The following is a 17,123-nucleotide window of genomic DNA, read 5'->3' as shown; positions in this document are numbered from 1 at the left end:
TTAGAATTACTGTAAAATTATAGTTGCATCAAGAACAGCTCCTATTGCCGCATTTGATAACTTGGCCTGAGCAGTTTTAAACCACCTCTATAATCAAATGAAATAACCTGTTATCTACACCGATACGTCCTCTTTATAATTTTTACATAAAGAATGCTACACTCTGTGTTTATATTAATGTCATAGTAATTGTCAATAGTAATTGATTTCAAGAACTATAAACATTAGCGGTAGAGTTGAGCAAACTACCCAAGATCAACAAACAATGAATCCAATTAATTTTAAATGCATAGGTTATTTGTGAATACGTTTTCCATTATTCAACCAGTTCCATGGATGGTTGAATAGTATTTCAGCTAGTAACATGTTCAGCTAATTTTTTCAGTCAATTGAATATCTTAATTTTTTAGCTTTAATTGGAGAAAATATGTCATTTTAGAGATGGATGAGATCTTAGATCAACAGGCAAGAACATAACTCATGGAGAACGGAGATTGTATATACATTAAAACAGGAGGTAAGAATTATTATTATTGAGTTATTTTAGTGATCACATTTTTTCTAGAAGATAAACATTACAGAATAAAGAGAGAAAGAGGTTTAAAGGGTTTTCATGTACAATATAGTTCAATACAATATTTTACTCCCCATTGTTTATAATAATGCACCCTCTCAAAACTTCTAAAAGAAAATTTCCACTATACTGATTTTGTCCATGCCGACCTACTAACCTGTAGTCATTTTGTGAGTGTCTCCTTGGAAGTCGAAGGAGAGAAGACCAACAAAAGAAAAGAACTAGGGGGAAGGAGGAGGAAATAGTAGGAGAGCCAAGGGAAAAGAGAAAGATGGATGGGAAGACCCAGAGAAATGAGAATGGTGATTGTAGAGTGTAAGTGGTAGGTGGATGAATGGAATGGGTTAGAGAGGCGAAAATGAGGAAAAATGAATAGAAAGAAAAACAAAAGTAACAATGAGATGGAGGAAAAAAGGCAAGAACAGAAAGTGAAAAACAATAAAACGTACAATGAAAGAGTAGATTTTAGTAAAAAATTAATTGGAGGGAACACATTAAAATAGGTAACAAGATTCAGGTACTGTATAGACTAAAAAGTGAAGTATAGCAAGAGAAAAAGGAAAGAAGGAAAGGAAAATATGAAGACATAGTGAGATGTTTATTTTTTCTATTCTGTAGAAAGCTTGCTTTATTTAACATTTTGACTCTATGATTTAATGGTGATTTGTCTATTTCCAGTTAAAATAGCTTATCAATGTTCCCCTTTTATAGTCCGTGGACACACACATACATACGATAGAGAAAGAGATACATACACACATATACAATTTAAAATTCAACAAGCTAAGGTATTTAACCCTCCGCATTCCACACATTTAAAGTTAATAGCAATCTTCCTCAGACAGTCTGTTCTAATATGTTAAGTTTGGATTTTAAATTCTTTCACTCTTAATACAAAATGCACCAAGACATCCCACTATATCTAGCTTATGAGCTGTGCAGTGCACCATGACATAAAATTACTATGAGACCATCTGAAATTTTTTGAAAGTGCTCCCTACTGAAAAAGCTCTGTTGACAATGACACATATTGGATTGTTTTAAAGTGTATCCATCAAACCACTTTGGAATTTGTTTTAAATCCAATAAATTAAAAAACAAAACTAGAATGAGAGGATGAGGATGACAGTCAAAAATATCACACTTGGTTGTTAGAAAGTAACTATATTTAAGTTGTCAATCAATCATTCTTGTGGGCACGAAAAGGGCAGAAAAAGCAAAACACATACAATCAACATGATAACCGGATATTAGCTAGGAAGCTGCACCCGTATTCCCCTTCTAGGCTTGCTGCATCCGTCTCATGTATCACCTTCAGTGCTTTTAAGAGAAACTTTAATCCACATCTGGGCATTTACTAACGTTTCATTTTCTCACTGTCCTAACTTTCCACAGTAAAAATGACTGACAGTTTTACTTAGATTGGGATTTCCTAAAATTTTGAGGATTTGCTTTTTATGCCTTTTTATTTTATTTTTCAATTCTGTTTTTGCTGGCTGCACTGGGCACTTTTGCATCCAAGCATAAACTAATCCCACCCATTGGGCCCCCACCAAAACATTGCATTAATGCCACTCAGGTTTTGGGCGGGGATTGACTGGTTAAAACTACAGTGGCTTTGGGAAGGGGAAAATTAAGAGGACCCATTGTGGAAGTATATGAACTAGTGAATGTTATAGAGAGGGAAAGATGAACGCTCCTTTTTATTCCATAATACAGGAGGAGAATGTTTTTAGATTAAAAGCAAAGGAACGATAGTTTCGGGATTAAGTTACTGAACTGGGACTTGGGATTCCTGAGTTCAGTTCCTGGCTCTGCCACACACTCCATAGATGTATTACCTTGGCCAAGCCATTTGGGTGGAATTCTCAAAAGCACTTAGCATTGACCCAACTCTGCTCCCATTGAAGTCAACAGAAGACTATATGCTTTTGAAAATTCCACCTTATTCTTGCTGGGCCTCAGTTCTCCATCAGTAAAATAGGTTTAATAATATTTTTCTTCTTCCATCCTTTGAATATCTTGTCTATTTTGACCGTAAACTTTGCCCCTCGTCATATATATGTACAGTGCCTAGCACAGCAGGGCCCCATTCTTGGTTGGATTCTTCAGGTGCTACTGTAATCAAAATAATAAATTAACAGGCAACACATTTCCTGTAAAATGGCTTAACTAAATGCATTTTCTAATCTACATGCAACTAACATGTGGAAATCAACGTGGCATGATATTGTTTTGGAAATTACCATACTTTGAAGGTTTCAAAAAAGCATCAGCATTTACACTGACAAGGATAAAACACAGCGAAAGTCATAATTAACGGTTACGGTGAGGACATATTTTACATAGTACAAGACTAGCTTTGACTCCATTCTCCTCCAATGGAACTTAATGGAGAAAAAAAACCTCTTTTCCCCATAAAAATATTGTATATGTAGGTGCTCAAACACTACAGTATTGTAATAGAGGTCATATAAATAAGTAAGTAAATAAGATGAGAGATATTTTGAGTTTAATTTCTCTTTTTCACCCGATCTTCAAACTAGTTTTGTGCATTAACTCTTAGTGAGACCCTATAACAGAACACAGTACTCTAACTTGGCAAAAACAACCATTTGTAGTTAGATGATTTCTCTGTGTTATAAATTGAACAACAATACTACAACTTCCTGAGAGTTTATTTCTCAGCTCTTCTCCGCAATAATGAGAAAAAAGGAAGCTAAACTGGGGATGGGAGACTGCATTTAGACAAAGTTAAAGATTCCTCAAGGAATTTTTTCAGTGAATTCAAAAAGAAAAAAGTTTGATACCACTGATGGGGGGAGAGGGCAGGAGGGAAGGATAAATGGTGTAACTGCCAATTGAAATTGCATATGTACACTGAAATGGTTGCTGTTTTTTAGAAGGAGTAATCTTATTTATCATTAAAACACTTGTAAGTAGGTTACTTGCTGGTTAATGTACACTGGTGTATGACTTGTTACTCAACCAAGTTACTATAATCTAAAAAGGTAAGAGGCCGGTGTCTTTCAAACTGGCAATTGACTAGGATGACTCTCCTTCCCTCTCAGGTTCTCTCTTATCTAGTGTTCAGAAGGTCAGACATAAAACAGGAGAACACTGGATCAGATGCAAACTATTTTCCAGAAACATAGATTTTATATATTATTTAAATATATCATAAATAAACTATATGACTCTAGATTCTATAGCTATATGAAATATTAAAAGCTAGAGTCATGTTGAAAACAAAACTTCCAGACAAAAGGTATCCTGGGAGGAGGTCAAGACTACTTGACTACTCAGGAAGGAAGAGGAGCCACACTGACCCCATCCTCAACATACCAGACAGAGGTTGCCAGGAGAGTATAAACAGAACCAGACTTGTGGGCTGAGAGTTACTGCTGAAAATTGAAAGGGGTAGCTCCAGATGCAACCTGGGAGACCCTTTTGGGGTGACTGATGTGGTAATAGAAGCCCTGTATTCAGAGAGATGTCATAGGGTCTTATATGGACGTGATGCTACTCATTCAGGTAAGAGCCCTGTAGGAGCCTAGTAATTTGAGATTTTTTATGTCTGAAGTCTAGATTTCCTAGTTTGTTTCATTAGGGATGTTTATTGAATAAAATGGTGTGATTCTCCATTAACCATCACAGTGGTGCAGCGTGTTGTTCGAGAGAGCTGCTGTAGGGGAACTGTGCTACATGCAGACAGTACCCAGAGCATTCAAAACAAAGCCAATAATTTAGGTAACATTTTCATCCTACAGTGTCAGCCCCAAGAAGGCCCCATATAATATCTCTTTTTCCTTCACTCCCTTGTGGAAGAAGCTTACTTTTATTCTTCACCCCACCACTCACTTGAGTAAAAATAAAATCTTTCTTGAAGAGAGATACTATTGTAAATAATAGTCTGAAGGTGAACTGGGGGGATGATAACTGCTTTAATATAAGAGTTTGATTCAAGCCACATGAGAGGAGTTCTGAACTGCAGGGACCAGTTCAGAGATCTACCCACTAAAGCAACTCCCACAAGCTACTGAGTGACAATACATATCACCGATAAAACACAAAAAGGAAATATTACCTTACCACAGCAAATTTTCATTGACTATTCAATGATCCTGAAGTTACAATACTGTTGACCAGAAACTTCTGAGAACTAACTTTTACAGATTAACCCATTTGTTGTTGCAATATACCCCCACAGGAATAACAAATATCCTATTTCTGAAATGGCTTTTGTCTTTTCATCTCTGGAACCCTATTTTCACATTTTAATATTGTCAGCTAACGTGACATGTGGGTTATTTAATCCATGGTGCATTTAGTTATTCTGCAGATGTAAAACTGGAAAAATAAAAAAAATAAAAAAAAACTTTTCAAGATCATGGTAATGGGGAGATCAGTGGGGTGGTAATGTCTGTATCTGTGACTAAAACATACATTGTTAAAAGAATACTCCATAGTTGAATTTAATCAGACCAGTTACTTGGGAATACTCACTCCAAAACCAGATTCAGTGAGTTTACATGACGTATTACAAAACCAGCTCGCTTACCGTAGGAAAAATTCAAACCAACGAAAGTATATTGAAGAAATACCTGTAAGACTCCATCTTATAACACCTACAAGATTTTTGTACATATTACATGTTATGTACCTTTAAAAAACCATCAGGAAAACTCTTACCTTGCATCGTTGTTTTTGTGGGTTCTGAAAATAGAGGAATGAGCAAGAGGTAGACGAGGTAGACAAAAGAGAGCCCATTGTAACGGAACACACATGCTGCAATGGAAAAAAAGAGAGCGTATGTTTGTTAATCTGGCCAGTCTATCTGGGAATACTTAAACTTAAAGACAAATTGCATTTACCTTGAGTTGCATATTTGACCAATGCATATAGCTACTACACTGCTTCACATAAAAAGATAATTGTATCACGCTCTGTATTTGTTCTACAGAATCACTAAAGGTTCTATTTAAGGAAGAAATATAGTGATTCAAAACATGCCTGCAGTATTATACATTTCATTTTAGAGGAAGGGTGGTCTTGTGGTTGAGGCAGAAGACAGAGTCAGGAGACCTGTGTTCATTTCCCAAATGCACCACAAACTTCCTGCTTGACCTTGGATGAGAGTCACTTTGTTATCTGTGTGTCTCATTTTCCTCATCTATAAAATTGGGATAATGCTATCTCTTGGGAGTACAGCAATACTTAAATCATGAACATCTGAGCTCCTCAGGTAGAAGGCACTAAATTCGTAAGTTGTTGTTATTATTACTACTAAGTAATGAGGAAGATATGCTAAATTCATAAAGTTATACAATGTATCCAGTGAAATTAAAATCTCTCTCTCCCTTTTCCTCCTCTTCTTTTTGATTATGCAGAATAGAATGTAACACTCTTTATTATAATTATTTTATTTTATTTTTAACCACTCAAAATTCTGGAACCAAAACATACAAGTTAGTGTTTATCCTTTAAAAAGCACTCTGCTCATTCCAGAATTCTTCTTAAGACCAAAGGTAAACACCACATGGTAAAACAGAACCTGTAGTGAGAAAAAACTGTGAAACCCCCATGTAAGATCTTCATGCCAGTGATATTTTAAAATCTCATGCTGATAACATAAATACATGCTTGCATCCGAAGAAGTGGGTATTCACCCACGAAAGCTCATGCTGCAAAACATCTGTTAGTCTATAAGGTGCCACAGGATTCTTTGCTGCTTCATAAATACAATGTGTTTTGCAAAGGAGGCAGTTTGTTAACTTATTTCAGTGTTTCTTTTTCTTTTTCCATATGTTCAGCGTTACTGTACTTTCACTGAATTGGATACTTTCAGGAGATGTTTGTTCAAGAAGCAATAGCATTAAAGACAGTATTTGCAACTTCAGAGTTGTACATGCAGACTATGCTGCAAATCAAGTATATGGACTTCTTTATTAAAAACTCAGCAGGATGTAATCCAACTGCATGGCAGATGTTAAAACATTACGAGACCTACCACATTCAGCTTTTCCTATGAGATAAGCCAAACACTGAGTAGTAACGAGCAAAAAGAAAACATTCCTATTTATTTACACCACAATCATGGAATGTAAGTAAAATCATCAAATCAATTCCTTCAACTAATTCCAAGATGACTAAATTTTGGAGGAAAGGTATTGGCTTACTCTGTCCATTCTGTTGCAAATTTGTTTCCTAAATAAAGTTAGATTTACTAAGCCAACTTCATCCCTGGTGTATCATCATAATCTTGACTAGGGCTATACCAAGAATGAATTTGGCCTACACTCTGCATGTAATCAACATATTTAGATCTAGCCCGTTCTGATCACCATAACTTCTGTCCCACTCTACTTATAAATGGTACAATAAAGAAAAGTTTTGTTATTAAAGAACCAAAGTTATACAGTAGTTGTAATTTATGATTGCAAAACTGACTAGTGTTTTGTTCAACATCAATTGTTGGGTGACTAATTTCTAAACTGACAGAGATTAGTCTGATTTAAAAACTACATGGGTCTTCGGTATTCTACATCGGCAGAGTTTACCTGTGAAGCCTCTGTGACCTTCAGGAGTAGCCTCAACTAGGACTGCTAGCAAGGAACTCCCACGTTCTGTTTCCAGACTACATTCATTCTGTCTGTTACCATCAATCTCTCAATAAAGCCTACATTTTCAAAAAGCATCCACTAATTTTAGGTGTCCAACTTGAGATTGCTAGAGCCTGATTTTTAGAGTTGATTATTACGACAACTCCAGCTGTACTCAATGGGAGCCAAAAGGGAGTGTACTATTCCTCTGAAAATCAGGATCCAATTGTCTTAAATTTGGAACAATTTAGGTTACATATCTGCAAAATAGTATAATGCTTAGTCTGTTGTAAGAGCTGATATTTGTAAAGTGCTAGGACAGTGGAAAGTCATACAATCTCTTAGGTATATTCAACTGGAATGAGGAATTAAAGCTGCCTGTTGACCTATAAAAACTGGGCCAGAATTTTCACAAAAAATCTTTTTTCATTAAAATTCTTAGAAAAATAATTAAAATTTTGAAATATTTTAACCAATTAACTACCCTGCAGGTTCTACCACAAAACAAATAACTAATAATTATATACAAATATGTTTGCCAATTTTTTCTAGAATTTAATATTTTAGTGGCTTAATTATGTTTTGCTTTACTGCACCTTGCAACAGATGCTGTATAAAGGCATTTAGTTATTGTCTAACTACCCAATCCAGCAACTCTTAATCACATGAATAGTCCCTGATTTCACTGTATTAGTACATTAATATCCTCCCTCTGAACAGACTACAGAGCAGGGCTGCCTCTTTTTTATGTTTGTACAGTGCCTAGCACTATCAGGTCTCGGCCTCTGGGATCTCTCATAACAATAAAAACAGATTTCACAGCTCAGTCTTATTTAACCAAAGCTTTCACCAATTTGCTGTTGTAAATTACATGGCAGGCAGTGCCTTAAACATTTAGAACCGTCATTTAAATCCAAGCCTATTCCAGCAAGTTAATAATATTTTATTTAATAATGCTTATTTAATTTCCTGGCAGACCTATGTTAATTTTAACAGTTACCAAAACACTGGAAATAAATCTGTAAGAAACAACTTCATTGCTAAGTCTTAAAAAAAAATAATTCAATCCATTAACTGTTTTCATCTCATCTCCATTCATTCAGCACATTTTTACGGAAGAGATTAATGTGCTATAAAAGCAAATCTGTCAGAGCAAAAACCTACGGTCCCACACATTTTTAGTGAGATAAAAGATCATTAAGGAACAATTTTATTTTTAAAATTATTTGTAAAATTTACAGATTCTTACGGTCCAGCCCTGAGAAGCAGTGAGCAGTAGTAGCCACCACTAAAATCAGCAGCAGGCACAGACAGGGCATGTTTTCACTGCACAGTTAATGCAGGTGTCATTGGCACCCATGTCTGAGTATCCAGATTCATCTAACCCAGGTGTGAGTGTTCCCACAGCAAAGCTCTACCTGTGTTACTGCATCCTTTCTAGGTATGTCTACACTGCAGCTGGGAGTAGGGTGACCAGATGTCCCGATTTTATAGGGACAATCCCGATATTTGAGGGTTTTTCTTATATAGGCTCCTAATTACCCCCCACCCCTGTCCTGATTTCTCACACTTGCTATCTGGTCAGCCTAGCTGGGAGCAAGCTTCCCATCCCAGGCAGACAGACATGCTAGTGAGGCTTGAGTTAGTGTTCTAAAAATAGCAGTGTGGATGCTGTGGCTCAGAATCTCAAGTCCATCCAACCCACAAGCCAAGCTCCAGACTGATCCATAATGTCCTCACTGCTATTTGGAGTGCGCTAGCACCAGGCTCACTCCCAGCAGCAGTATATACATGCTCCCCCATTTCTGCACATGCCCATGTGTCTCTGGGGCATGGTTCTGAGATGCTCTAAGATTCTCTCCTTGTCTAGCCAATGGTAATTGCAGGACGGGCACTGGAGGACTATCAGCACTCAAAAAACGTAGCCTGCATTCTCACAGCTCAAGTTACATCAGAAGTCGGGCTCTAATCCATTCCCCCAGGGTAAACCAGCCTAGACTAAAAGCACCTACCAACCTGGGTCAGAGGTTTTTCTGCATGGATGGTAGAGAGCTTGGGTTAAAACCTGAGCAAGAACCTGTGTTAATTGTGCAGTGAAAAAATACCCATAGTAACAAAGGACACCCTGTGATGCACTGAATGCAATTAAACCCATCCTCTACATTCCGAGTTAGCAGTTATAAGCTCTGATCTTGCAAAGAAATTCATGTAAGTAGAGTTTTACTCCTGCACAGAGAAGCCAACACAAGAATAAGGCTGCACGCATGAATACCTTTGCAGATCAGACCCATAACAGTCAGCATTTTTTCTATATATACACACCTGTTTACTTTTTAAAAAAAAAAAAAAACCCCAACGACAACAACAAACCAAGACTATTTATACTGATATGCTCCTATTATTGGATGTAAAAATCAAGCAAATAAAAATATCCTTACTAATCTATATATTTTTATACAATACACGGAACAACCATGAAAAGAATTATAATGTATGTGGTAACAGGAAAACACCCCCTACGCCAAAAGGGGTAGATTTTCTCATTAAAAGATAACAAACACCTCTGTATAGTTTAAAGTGTGTATTACATGTAGACATCTGCACTTAGATAATACTTTAGGGTCCCTGCCTGTCAAGTCTATGGTGGATACACATAGCATGCAAGTATAAACAAAAAAGACTAATTTAAATTATATCATCTCTCAATGTTTTGATTTATCTGTATTTTTAACCACATTCCTCACCATAGAATCTAAATGCCATTAATGAAAAATATCTAGAAATGTGTTGGTTTTTTTCCCCTCAGCATTTGCACTGTTAGGGATACTATGATGGCAGTGATATAAATTTTTAAAAAGCAAAAATGCAAATACTAAGGTTCTGCATATTCAAACTTTATTCTATTACAAGTGAACTCAGCTCCAGTAATACATATCTCAGCTAAGTATTATCTTGATTATTCATATGGAATGAGTGCTATATATCATATAACCAGACTCCTCTACTGCCCTTCTGTTTCAAACACTTTTCTTTTTAGACCCACGGATGAGAAATGCTGTGCCTGATACCAGGACCAGCAAAGAGACACTTATTTTAAGCAAATTAGTTACTGACAGTTTCACACACCTTTATCCCAGAGTGATAAGAAGCAACTCACTGTTAGAACATAATACGCAGCTGCATAACATTTCCACAGCAGACTGCTAATATGCAAATTATTTTCAATAAAAAAATGACGGATGTAGAATATTTCACTTTTAGGGTATCAGAATATTTGTTCAAATGGCTGAAAAATTACACTTGCAAATAACTGATCCCTTTCTCACAACTAACTGACCACTGCTGTTTACATAGTGAAAGAATGATACATATTCTGCCCTCAGCCCATTTGGCATCAGCTGAGTTTTATGGAGGTAACTGTAGAATTTGGCCAGAAAGTCTAAAATGTGCAGTATAGAAATACCTTTTAAAATAGTGTTACCACAGGTTGTTAAAAAATTAACACAACATGATTATATAGATAATACGGGATTAGGGGCTAATTCCAGTGTTAGAACATAGCATAAAATACAAGTTTTCAATATTCCTAAATCACTATCGCAAATATTTATTGTCAAACCCTGAAGTACTCTAATAAAGCAAGCAAAAACCAAGAGTCATATTAGGCTGAATAATACTTTTAGAATACGAATGGGACATGTAATTTTTGCTTTAGTCAAACTATCAGATTCTGGCTATTGTTTAGGAACAATTCTCTAGATATCTTTCCACAGGCATTAGCCATTACAGCATCTTTTTTTTGTCAAATTAAAGAGAAATTAATATTATGCTTGGATCCTACAGATTAAAACTTTTCATTGTATTTCAACATCATTTTAGTACAGTTAGTACAATTCATTTTTAGAGGTTAAAAGTTGAACTTTTTAGAAAGTAATCAGACAAGGAAATAATAAAAAGCAAAGACTCTACTGAAAATGGCATATGTATTTTGAAGTGTGATTTAGCAAAGACATTTTAAAACATTAAAAGCTGTTATTTAATCTTGTTTAAACCAATGTATTTCTAAATAGCATGCTTCTCCAAAAAATGGATCCTTCTTTGTTTTGGTTTATTAGCTTGTTGTTCTTTCTTGTTTCATATTTAAAATAAATATTAATTATGTATATTGCAGTAGTGCCAAGAGGTCCTAATCAGAGATCAGAGCCCCCTTGTGCCAGATGCTGTACACAGACAAAATGAAAAGACCTGCCTGTAAGTAAATTACAGTTTGCCAGGGGAGCATGAAGACATGTTAGTTCTAGAAAATGGAGGAAGTTCAAATGATTGCTATTTGCTACCATATCCCATTAACAGATAATTTTATTTTTAAGTTAAGCACTAATAGCCACTAGCAATGTTTCCTTACAGACAGTTCTAAATCAACATTTAACTTCAGGTTTGTCTAGACTTAACACACTACAGTGGCACAACTGTAGCACAACTGATGGAGAGGTTATCCCATCAGCATAGATAATCCACCTCCCTGAGAGGCAGTAGCTAGGTGGATGGAAGAACTGTCTACACCAGGGGTTAGGTCACATTAACGAAGCCACTCAGGGGTTGTGGATTTTTCACACTCCTGATTGACATAGTAAAACCAACCTAATTTTCTAGTGTAGACCAAGCCTTAATAGCTAGACAGATGAGTGCATTACACAGTATCAGTCTGAAGGGACATCCTATACATAATCCATCCTAAATCAAACAGGGAAGCCAGCAAAATTGTATATCCATATCCTTTAGTCATCATTTAACTTTTAATGTTCAATACAATTCTGCAAACAACTATATGGTAGCTGTGCTATGGAAATGTTCTTGAATTTAAAAGGTTTTCTGTTGCTCCTTTGCATGGCCCTCTGGATACATGTGTTCATCTTTTTCACAAACATCAGGACAATGCTAAAAGCTGGTGTACTTTATTATTTGAAAATATCAGTATGCAGAACTGTGTGTTCTTCCATCTTGACAGTTATCACACAATAGATTTTCTGGACAATTTTAAAATTTCTTCATCAGCTAAATAAGAAAATCTGGAGGACAAACAAGAATTTATATATTAGAGAGGTAGAAATGCTAATGGATTTATACCTCCTTGGTCTTGAATTAATACCATCACCTAAGAAAGAAAATATTGTATTTCTAATCGGATTGTCTAAAAGTCTGAAAAGCTTTGCAACCTGGGGTCCTACTAACCACTAAAATACTTTGAATTGCAAGTGTACTTTGGCACTGCGGATGTCTACTGCATCCCTGTTTGTAAGTGATAACTGTGGCAAAAACCAAACACGGTAGCAAAAAAATGGAGAAGCTATAGCCAGCATAAGACAAAATTAGCCATCCACTCAAATTGTTTTCATATTTACCTTACATTAACAGCAGTGGCTTTTTAGTAATGGAATTAATTTACTGCCTGCTATCGCTTCCTTCTTTCAAGAACTATATAAAAATAGATTTTTTTGTAAGCTTTTACTGTAGGCTTGAGTAGATTATATATTATTCTTGGCAACATCCTCTCTGGACTGATGTGTGTGCATTAGCATGAAGAGGAATTGATCCAGCCAACTATAATGAAGTCATATTTCTTCTATCTTCAGCAGGATATTGCATAGCACTTGCATCTTGTTTAACAATTTTACAGTTGAAAGTTTATTAAGAAGGCACAGCAAAGGTATGCTTCAAGGAAGATTGTTACCTATAGACTTCATTTTGGTTCTATTTTCATGCTATTTCACCAGCATCAAAAAAGATATTGGATAAAAATCTTCATTTGAAGAAGTGCTGCTGGCAAAATATTTAAGACACTGCAAAACAATGTTGTCTGAAAGAAAAATCTGATGCTGTTCACACCTTAAAATATTCAGTCAATCCCAATGAAATCTATTTTTTGTAAGCGAATTGAACATTGACCTGGGCTTTCCACAAGAACTCAAAGGAGTGATGTTGCACAACTTTTACCCAAAGCCAAAGATATTGGGCACCTGTCTCCTGTGGTCCCCTGTGAAAATCCCAGTCTATAGCTATATTCTTTTCATCATTATCCGCAAAAAGAAAGTTACCAAAAAATAACCACTTGCTGTGAGAAACAAACTCCCTAGAAAACATGAAACTCAAAAGTTCTACCCATTTTACATTTGCAGTTCTTTAAAATACAGGCTTGTGTACATAAGCTAGAGTTGGAGGGAAAATATTGAAATATGTGACACTTGATGGAGAACAAGCAACTTGTAGGGCACATCTTCTAACTATGTTGGAAGACACTTGGATGAGTTACTACTGCAGTGTGAAGTTATTTTATAGCAAAAAGAGCATTCACAGCTAATTGTGCAAGGAAAGCAACATAGGATCCATTCTTGCAGACCCAAGGCAAATTATCAACCATGCTTCCTTCACCTAATCACAAGGCAGAAGACTTGATATTTGGCTGTTTTCTACCATGCAGAACACATGAATAGGATGATTACAGGTTTGTAAGGTGCCTAGAACAATGGGACCCTGGGCCATGACTAGGGCTCCTAGGTAGTATTGTAATAGAAATAATAAATAATGTAACTCCCTTTTCAAATCAGTGTGCTGCATATGACAATGTAATAGCGGTGCCCTCGTCAGAAATTACACAGGACAATAGGGAGGTAACATGGCGTACATACATTAGTGTAAATGATCAACAAGTTCAAGGCAAACCGAGTAAAAGATCATCGTGTATATTACACAAACTATTTTTTAAAGGAATGTTATTCAGGTTGCAACGTCAAACACTCAGCAATTAGGAATGCCAGAATTAAGGATGCCTTAATTTGTTCCCTGAGTATGAGAATTATGATACAATCTATAATTACTAGGGCTGTCAAGTGATTAAAAAAATCATGATTAATCACGCTGTTAATAATAGAATACCATTTATTTACATATTTTGGATGCAAATTTTTGATTCATATGTCCCTTCATGCTTCAAACTCCATTCCAGAGGACATGCGTCCATGCTGATGACGGGTTCTGCTCGATAACAATCCAAAATCATGCAGACCGACGCACGTTCATTTTCATTATCTGAGTCAGATGCTACTAGTAGAATATTGATTTTCTCTTTTGGTGGTTTGGGTTCTGTAGTTTCTGCATCGGAGTGTTGCTCTTTTAAGACTTCTGAAAGACTTCCACGCCTTAAACCTTTGGTCAAGTGCTCTAGGTATCTTTAGAAATTTCACATTGGTATCTTTTTTGCATTTTGTCAAATTTGCAGTGAAAGTGTTCTTAAAATGAACAACATGTGCTGGGTCATCATCTGAGACTGCTATAACATGAAACATATGGCAGAATGTGGGCAAATCAGAGCAGGAGACATAATTCTTCACCAACGAGTTCAGCCACAAATTTAATTAATGCATTAATTTTTTTAACAAGCATCATCAGCATGGAAGCCATTAAATAATAGATGCAGAAGAATGAAACCAAAAAATGTCCATCTATACAGCAGAATGAAAATCCCAGCAAACATGTGAACAACTGAACCAAAACTTTCCTTGAACAGAAATTTCAGGTTTAAGCTGATTTCATTGAAATCTATTGCATTTGTGAACAAGTGACAATGGGAACAGTGATAATGGCACCATTCACATGCTTAAGCCTTTTTGTACAAGAACTAATGCCCCAATTTTGCAATGTGATACATGGAGACAGATCCAGTGCCATATGGAGCCCCGCTGAATTCAGTGCGGATCCATATGAGAAAAACAACTTGTAGGACACTGGACTAAGATTGCTCTGTTGGGTGCAGGAAAGACTATTGCAGCCTGGTCCCAGGCACAGCCATTTTTTTATTACATTTTTTCCACCAACAAAATGCATATTTGGGTCGATCAAAACATTTTGTGAATTAATTCATGTCAAGCTTGCCAAATTGCTTTGTCTGAAAAAAAATCAGAAAAATGAAATGTTTTGGATTTTCCATTTTGAAATGACTGTTTTCAATTTTGATTCAATTTTGTTTTTAAAAGGGTTGAAAACCTAAAAAATTAAACAAAATATTTCATTTTAGTTGGAAGATAACGTTTCATTTATTTTTTCACCAAAAAATTCCAACACATTTCATTTTAGGTCAACCTGACACAAACGTTTGAGGTTTTCTTCACTTTTTGCTTCAGACACCAAACCAAAAACTCAGCTATTCTACAGCTCTAGCAGAGATGTATTAATGTTTTTACTATATATTTTTCTAGTAACATTTTTGTTTAACACTAAACACCAAGAATGAATGAAAATAAAAATGCACACTTTTCCTCCATTTGTGTGTGCACTTTTATTTATTGTGCCTTTTAAAAATACCTCTCTCATTAGGCAAATTTTGACTTCGGACACTTGTCTGTAGCTCCCATTGCCTTTCATGACAGCTGCAGGTATGCAATGGAAAGGAAAGTTGACCACAAATTGCATAATTGTTTACAGTTTGCTCCTCGGTTTGATAAGACTTACATTGATTATAAACTAATAAAACAGAAAATAAAATGAAGGGTTTGTCTACATTACAGAAACCATGCAGGCATAACTCCATAGTGGAGATTCAGCCTATACCACCAGCATACAGGGTTTTTCCATCAGTGGAGGAACACCACCTTCCCATACAACGGCAGCTGCATCAACAGATGCACTCTTCTGTCAACATAGCTGCGTATGCGCTGGGGATTAGGTTGGCATAGATTTGTCGGTGAGGGGTGTGAAAGATCAGGTCTTCGTCATCACTATTTGGATAATATGATCCACTATTAAGTTGAAAAACAAAACTACTGCATATAAACTCCACTAGTCTTCAACACTTCCTGGGACCTACCTGCCTACTATGTCAGGGAGAGGAACTGCAGGAAGCAGGTTAGTTTCCTGTGGGAGACCATAAGTCCTCTCAGCTCTTTTTCAGAGGCCCAGGTGTTCATCAGGCAAACACCTGAACCCACTAGTCTCCCACCTCCTCAGGCTGGAAGGAAGCTAATTATGGCACAGGCAATACAAACCAATACATTATTACTTGGAGCCTCAGCTAGAGATTTATGTGAATTGCTAGGAGAACTCTGCTGGCTCCCTTCCCTACAACAGGGCACAGTACCCTCTGCTCCACTTTTTCAGGAAATCCAATGTCAGTAATTCTGTTGGCATGACAAGGTATACAAGTGTTTTCAGAGTTAAATGCAGTACGATCAAGAATACTTAGGATAGGTTTCACAGTAGTAATGGACCATTTAGCATTATCGTTCATTTCAAATTCAATGGCAGGTTGCCACGTACTGTGAGACTATTTTTGCTATCTCTTTTATTTGTCCCAGAGTTTTGCTGTTTTTCTTCTCAACTTTTTATTGGAGATCTCGGACCATGCCAATAAGTTTGAGGCACTAGATACCTTTTGCTCCTTCACATTTTGAGTGGAGTAGAAGAAAGATATCATTCAAGTTCAATCTCTCCTCCTCACAGTGGTTACAGAAGGTTTTGCCCTGATTAATCACGGTCTCTCTTGTCTCCAAGCTTCTTTCTTTCCAGTTTATAATCACAGATCCTGTGGTCGATGAAGGTCTAAAGAGCTTGTCTACATATTACAGTTAATTTGGAATAAAATAGGGTGTGAATTTAAAGTGGATTAGCTATTCCTGATAAGCTTCATGTGCAGACACTCTTATTTCAAAATAATATGGTACTCCACATGTGCAGTCACTCAGGATTAGCTATTCCAGAATAACTCCCCATGTAGACAAGCACTGTCTGAGACTGCAGTTCTAGTGTAGACAATTAAAGCTAAAGAAGTCAGCCTGTTCCTTGAACCACTTATTGGGGATGAAAGAGGGTGACGACCTGGCTATCTGCCCATCTCTGGGCATTGAGGGGACCAGTTGTATGAATGCAAGTGTCCAGACAAACCTAAAACTACGTGA

General features: G+C 36.4%; 1 protein-coding gene across 8 annotated transcripts in view; it reads right to left on the bottom strand.

The window, feature by feature from the left end:
- The window catches only part of PIEZO2 (piezo type mechanosensitive ion channel component 2), a 443,406-nt gene that overhangs the window by 342,494 nt on the left and 83,789 nt on the right, over nt 1-17,123 (bottom strand). For all 8 annotated transcript variants that reach the window (XM_039525707.1, XM_039525709.1, XM_039525708.1 and 5 more), the window contains exon 2: nt 5,267-5,362. In XM_039525707.1, the coding sequence (XP_039381641.1) occupies nt 5,267-5,362 (96 nt within the window). The remainder of the gene's footprint in view (nt 1-5,266; nt 5,363-17,123) is intronic.

The sequence above is a fragment of the Mauremys reevesii genome, linkage group 2, assembly GCF_016161935.1.
Source record: "Mauremys reevesii isolate NIE-2019 linkage group 2, ASM1616193v1, whole genome shotgun sequence".
NCBI lineage: Eukaryota > Metazoa > Chordata > Testudines > Geoemydidae > Mauremys > Mauremys reevesii.
Note: the sequence above shows the minus strand (reverse complement) of the source record. Positions and strands in the feature narration are given on the sequence as shown.